This window comes from Dicentrarchus labrax, unplaced genomic scaffold (genome assembly GCF_905237075.1).
Source record: "Dicentrarchus labrax unplaced genomic scaffold, dlabrax2021, whole genome shotgun sequence".
Classification (NCBI taxonomy): domain Eukaryota; kingdom Metazoa; phylum Chordata; class Actinopteri; family Moronidae; genus Dicentrarchus; species Dicentrarchus labrax.
Window position 1 is genome coordinate 7,741,894 of NW_026136716.1, and position 7,027 is coordinate 7,748,920.

General features: G+C 43.2%; 1 protein-coding gene across 1 annotated transcript; it reads left to right on the plus strand.

Annotated features, from left to right (window-relative positions):
- The first annotated feature begins 607 nt into the window (after positions 1-607).
- wdr12 (WD repeat domain 12) lies at positions 608-5,258 on the plus strand. The gene is made up of 13 exons (XM_051427983.1): positions 608-775; positions 1,178-1,272; positions 1,734-1,828; positions 1,962-2,068; positions 2,196-2,311; positions 2,402-2,556; positions 2,649-2,694; positions 2,793-2,878; positions 2,962-3,102; positions 3,485-3,590; positions 3,740-3,872; positions 4,735-4,807; positions 4,912-5,258. Exons 1-13 carry the CDS (start codon positions 735-737, stop codon positions 4,987-4,989), a joined length of 1,272 nt encoding a protein of 423 aa, XP_051283943.1. The 5' UTR covers positions 608-734; the 3' UTR covers positions 4,990-5,258.
- The last annotated feature ends 1,769 nt before the right edge of the window (positions 5,259-7,027 follow it).

The following is a 7,027-nucleotide window of genomic DNA, read 5'->3' on the forward strand; positions in this document are numbered from 1 at the left end:
AAAAGTACAGTATTTGTACATAAAGTAGCATAAACTTAAAATACTCAAATAGTATGAGTACATATTTTACTCGAGTAAATGTATTTAGTTACATTTCACTAAAGATTTTACCTACAAAACACGAGCTCAAAATTGACTTTTCCCCCATCGACCAATTACAACAGTAATGTGCAACTGCTGCATCAGCATATCCAATACAGTATAACAGGAAATGAGTACTTTTATTTTGATAATTACTAATTTCATGTACATTTTGCTAAATAATTAAACATTTACGCATAATGGCATATTTTTCTTCAGTTTAGATTATTTAAATTTCTTATATTAAAGACAATTTACATGCACATAACATCTACAAAAAGGAAAATATAAAAACAAACGAAGAATAAAAAAAGAAGGTAAAATTTTAACGCAACCATCTTTTAAAACTAGATTTTTTAACATAGTACAAGCTGCTATAATTTTAATAGATTTTTATTTTAGAGAGTGAATTGAATAAAATATTGTTAATTATAACAGAGTCAAGGATCTGAATGCTGGAGCTAGTACTGCCAGACATTACTAGAGGAGCACAGATCCGCATCCTCAATCACCTCTGCTGAATCTGTGCTCTGCTGGAGAGCCTTACTTTAGTACCACATGGCACGACTGACTACATGAGAGACTCAGATGTGTTATGAAGGAACAGATAAAGCATTGATTTGTAGTGTTAGTGGAGAAATACAGAATTAATAATGTCGCAGTTACAAGCGAGGTTCTTCACGGAGAACAAAAGGTGAGCTCGGATTTCCTTTTAACGACACATCGGGAAACTAAAAAGGCACAGGAGTGGCTAGCAGGCTGGCTAACGAGCTGTAACTCACAGTAAACAGTCTTGTGAGACTCTACTTTGCGTTTTACTCGTTCATGTGTACTGTAAATGTTAAGTTAGCCTCCAATTACTGCCCCTTACTGTTTGAGGCAAATGTTTTTAGCTTGTTGATTCAGCCAGCCATCCCAAAATATGATTTAACTCACATTTACATCTGTTATACAGCAACCTGTCTGATAAATTAATAGTTTAATATTTAATGTGTGTGTGTGTGTGTGTGTGTGTGTGTGTGTGTGTGTGTGTGGATTTGATGGGTTACCATGTAAATCCATGCCTGTATGTTTATGTTGCTTTATTCTTTTATAGGTATGTTGTAGATGATGTCCCTTTCTCAATCCCTGCTGGAGCTGAAGTGCTGGACCTCAGCAATGTCATCAACAAACTACTGGAGGCTAAAAATGGTAAAGATAAATCACACTCTGCTTTAAACGTTATTAAGTATGTTTTACTATGTCTGGCACACAGCGGAGTCTACATTTGGAGAAGGGCTGTTGAAACTATGAGAGCCCAGAAATGATCTTTCTGTAGCATCTTATTGTGAAAGAATTTACATCCGGTTATCTAAATATAAGCACAAACAGACATTTAATATGTAGAAAAGGTGATCTGAAACAATCTTCCGGCTTCAAGTTTTATGACAGATTACAAATTAGGGTAGTGCAGTTAATATCAAATCTATTTATCACCTTATGATAGGATTATTATCACTTTATGTTTGTACTAAGCTTTACTTCTCATTGTGTGTATTGTCTTTTCTGTTGTTTATACCAAGTTATATCAGATCCTTCACAATATTCCAGTACGTGATTAAAAACGCGTGTAATATATGTTGAATTAATATGTTGTCTCTCGTTTCTTACAGCATCTCACAGCAAAGTGGAGTTTGATTTCCTGGTCAGGGGTCAGTTCCTGCGAACGTCGCTCTCCACTCACATGGAGACAGAAGGCATATCAACGGTATGTCCGTCCTCAAAGCTTTAAATGCTGTGTGTGTCTTTTGCATTAAGGCACTCAGTACTTCTAGTGACTCACAGTTGGTAAAGCTTGTTTCAGATATTTATGCATCAGTGCGTCTGTCTCTGTGTTTCAGGAAGACGTGGTGGAGATAGAGTACGTAGAGAGGATCACGGCTCCAGAGCCTGAGGAGTGTATGATGCACGATGACTGGATTAGCTCCGTAGATGCCGATGCTGAATGGTAAGATGACAGACACCAAATCCCTGACTAGAAAGTGTATGTTTGTACAATACAGTCATTTTTTAGTCTGACTACTTTTGTGCTTGTGATTGCTCACTTTTTATATCTTTTTTTTTTTTTTTTGCAGGATCCTAACAGGGTCATATGACAAGACGGCCAGGATCTGGTCAGTGGAGGGCAAGGCGGTGATGACGGTGGCCGGACACACAGATGTGGTCAAAGACGTAGCCTGGGTGAAAAGAGGTGAGCGGGGCGCAATAGCAGACACCCACTCCGCCGGTAATAATGACACAACCTTTCTTAAAAACACCTGTGTTGGTTAATTCTGCGCAGACGGTCTGACCTCTCTGCTCCTGACGGCCTCTCTGGACCAAACCGTCCTCCTGTGGGAGTGGAACTCGGAGAGGAACAAGGTGAAAGCCAGACACTGCTGTCGGGGACACACGGGGAGCGTCGACACCGTTGCCACAGACCCCACCGGCTCAAAGGTAAAAGGGGGATGCAGTCGAGATGAGTTGGAGGAGGATGAGGGACAACTTTAAGGGCTTTCATGGTTGTTATTTGTGTTTCTCCCACATAGTTCTGCAGTGGCTCCTGGGACAAAATGTTGAAGATCTGGTCAGCAGGTAGGTTGCCAGAATGATTGATTGCATCTGAAGCATTACTGAATTTAAAAAAAAAAGTAAATCTCTAACAAGCTACAACCTTTTCCCTGCGCTCTCAGTGCCCACAGATGAGGCGGACGAGGTCGAGGAGCCAGCTGACAGGCCGAGGAAGAAACAGAAGACTCAACAGCTCGGCCTCACCAGAGTGAGTGGGCTATATGTATATATAAAGACCGACGCATTAGTCAAAGTGTCGAATGTAAGGTTCTCATTTTCCCCCGGACACAGACTCCCCTGATGACGTTATCCGGACACAACGAGGCAGTGTCGTCTGTCCTGTGGTGCGACAGCGAGGAACTTTGCAGTGCATCATGGGACCACACCATCCGCGTGTGGGACGTCGAGACGGGAGGAATGAAGACTACGCTGGTGAGAAAACACACCGACAAAGCAGAACTTGTAGAACAAACTAAATTATTTAGTAATAGACAAAGATTTGTGACTTTCTTTGTCCTGGGTTTTGCCTCTCAGGCTACATGCAGGTGAAACTGAACCTGAGAATAAAACTACAGGCACTATTTTATGTTTTTTTTTTGTCTGCATTTTTATTTACAGTCATTATCTGAAGGTCTATTTGTGACTTAATGTCTTCTTTTAGTCTGATAATGTTATACACTCTCAGTGAATGTCGTCTTCTTCATGCTTTTGATTGTGTCACATAGTTGCACTTTTAAACTCAAACAGGGGAAAACACTGTTGTCTTGTAAAATTAGAAACATTTGGAAACTCTATTTTTTTGTCCTTTCCACAGACGGGCAGTAAAGTGTTTAACTGTATTTCCTACTCACCTCTGTGTCGACGGCTGGCCTCAGGCAGCACAGACAGACACATCAGACTGTGGGACCCTCGCACCAAAGGTACCATAGTGCTCTTAATACCACAGACGTCTCAGTGCCATACACAATCATAGCTGTGTTATAGCAGCAGCTGTTTTATTTCCACCCCCTGCGAGCACTTTTCCTCGCTCTTCCTCTTCATGGGTATAAACGCTTCCTCTCCTCTCCAGACGGGTCGCTGGTGCTGCTGTCTCTGACCTCCCACACTGGCTGGGTCACCGCCGTCAAGTGGGCGCCGTCACATGAGCACCAGCTGGTCTCCGGTTCCCTTGACAACCTGGTCAAACTGTGGGACACCAGAAGGTCTGTGAAAGACGTAGTTCACAGTGTGTACTTTGGAATATTTGTGCTCCAGTCAGAAGGCAGTATCAACCATGTTTAATACTTCCCTCTCCTCTCTGTGGCACCAGCCCATTGGCTCCCACTGAATACAGGCTGATTAAAAAAATTAATTAAAAAAATCAGTGACCTAATTAAATGGTCTGGCAGATATGGTTACTGTGGTTACCGTGCTATTTTCTCCTCCCTCACAGAACAGACAGAAGAAGGTTTACAAGGTCCGGTCCTGACCCCCTAGTTTGGTGTTTTTTTTAGACATTTTCAGATAAAGGGTGCAAAGTGTCTCTTCCCTCTTTTCAAGCTAAAGAAATCATTAATAAAATTTAATATAAAAAAATTGGATTTGCTGAAACATGCATCGTCACAAAGCTGATAACAGCGCTGTTTCTTTGTGGGTGGTGTTTGTCACAGGAGCACGATAAGTTCTTTGCACTGAATAAATCCCAGTTCCTCCTTTTTTAGTATTTTCACTCCATCAAGGCTATTATACTTTCAAATAGACTTTCATTTCATGCTCCGCAGATAATTAGCACTTATGCTGGGTCATTATCCGTGCAGTTACAGTATGAAAAGGTCATTTGCGCAGACATGTAGAGCAGGACATCCTGTTCAGTCCACACATCTGAAAGTAAACTGCTTTCTGCCAGAGGTGGAACAAGCTTCCCGTCTTTGTCTATAAAACCAAGGAGCTGTTCCAGCATACACCCACTGCATCCCAACACTAGTGACTTTTTTTTGTGGGTCTCATATTCTTTACTCTGTGTGTAATAAAAGGCATTCAGTGAATACAGTTAACATGTGTGTGTTTCTTTCCTGTGTGACGCAGCTGTAAGGCTCCTCTGTATGACCTGGCGGCCCACGAGGACAAAGTGTTTTGTGTGGACTGGACAGAAAGTGGGGTAAGATGAAACAAAAAATTGACCAACATACTGAAGAGTCTATGTGTGCCTCATGTAAAATCAGTGTATCATTTGCTGTCTCTTTTATCTGTTTCTATTTGCAGCTGATGCTGAGCGGAGGTGCAGATAACAAGCTGTACACCTACAGATACTCAGCCTGTCAGACAGATGCGGGGGCGTAGGCTCCACATTCGGACTGCAGAGATCCACCTCGTCAATCACTGCACTACGGACAGACCTACCGTATATTACACACAATATCAGTGTTGTGTCAGGCAGACGAAAGCAGCAGTGGTTTTGACTTCTCTACTGTACAAAACATTGCTGGCTTTGTTTGTTGCTGTTCTGGTTATTTTTAGACCCGCTTTCATTTTTATGCATTTTTCTTATGGATTGTCTTTTGTTTCCCTGTAACCCCAAGAAAACTATAAATTAATTTTGTCACCTAAAACGTCTCCTCTATTTAATGTGTCGTTGTTTAGTGGTTTTCTTTGTGGAATTAACAACAATTACCAGAAGAAATTCGACATACAAGTCATTAAATTATTTAATTTTTATTGGTTTCTTTACCTTCAGGAGGACTAGTTAGACTATTGATGATCGAAGTAAGAAATCAGTAATTATGCTCTTGTACTGGGAATTTCCATTAAATATTGTGTGTTGGGGTCTGACGTGTTTTACATATTTTCACATTATTAACTTCCTCATGTTTTCACTAGCAAAAGAAAACCCTGTTGTCTGGTGAATAGCTGCAGATCCTTTTCCTCCTCAGACTGGTTCGACCAGAGAGGGGATAAAACAAAGAGTTGTCACTCTTATCTCCCCACTGTGGCTGTTTTTTTTTATTGTATTAAAAGATCAGAGTATGCTTTTATTGAAAAGAGGATATAGATATGGCTAATTCTGCCATTTTATTTACTCTGTTTCCCTTTGAAACCAAACAAGCAGAGAAACAGGGAGGTTATAATCCAACAGAAGAAGTTTAAAGTGGGTTGATAAACATTCATCCTTTTCAACATTTATCAGATAAGGCCAATGTTAAAAAATGTCATGCATAACAATAAACCAGTCTGCAAACGTGAGTGGTCCTAAGCTGACTTAAAAAAAAAAAAAGAGTCATATCCCACATTTCATTCACAGACTTTTAGACACATCCAACATCTCACTAGCATCAAACTATAACCCCTGTTTTCTCCGAGCAAGACAACTGCAACACACTGAATGTGAGGATCCTGGTTATGAGGCTTTATTAGGGCCACTCTTGATATCTTCTTCATCCTTGCAATAGACGATCTTCGGTGTGGCCTGAGCGCAGCAGCAGCAGCAGCAGTAGAAGCAGCAGCAGTAGAAGCAGCAGCAGCAGTAGAAGCAGCAGCAGTAGAAGCAGCAGCAGCAGTAGAAGCAGCAGCAGTAGAAGCAGCAGCAGCAGCAGCAGTAGTAGAAGCAGCAGTAGAAGCAGCAGTAGAAGCAGCAGCAGTAGAAGCAGCAGCAGTAGAAGCTGAGCAGTAGAAGCGGCGGTAAAAGCAGCGGCGGTAGTAGAAGCGGCGGCGGCGGTAGAAGCGGCGGCAGTAGAAGCAGCAGCGGTAGAAGCGGCAGCAGCAGTAGAAGCAGCGGTGAAAGCGGCGGCAGCAGTAGCAGCAGTAGCAGTAAGCAGCGGTGAAGCGGCGGCGGCGAGCGGCGGCGGCGGTGAAGCGGCGGTGGAGAGCGGCGAAGCGGTGGTAATGGCGCAGCAGTAGAAGCAGTAGAAGCGGCAGTAAGCGGTGGTAATGGCAGCAGCAGCGGTGAAGCGGCAGCAGCAGTAGAAGCGGCAGTAGCGGAAGCGGTGGTAATGGCGGCGGCAGCGGCGGTAGCGGCGGCGCGTGAAGCAGAAGCGGCGGTGGCGGCGGCGGTAGAAGCGGCAGTGGTAGTAATAGCGGTAATAGTAGTGAAAGCGGCGGCAGTGGAGCAGCGGTGAAGCAGCGGCAGCGGTAGAAGCAGCAGTAGAAGCAGCAGCAGCGGTAGCAGCGGCGGTAGAAGCGGCAGTAGAAGCAGCAGCAGTAGAAGCAGCAGCAGTAGAAGCAGCAGCAGTAGAAGCAGCAGTAGTAGAAGCAGAAGCAGTAGCAGTAGCAGTAGAAGCAGCAGCAGTAGAAGCAGCAGCAGCAGTAGAAGCAGCAGTAGAAGCAGCAGTAGAAGAGCAGCAGCAGTAGAAGCAGCAGCAGTAGAAGCAGCAGCAGTAGAAGC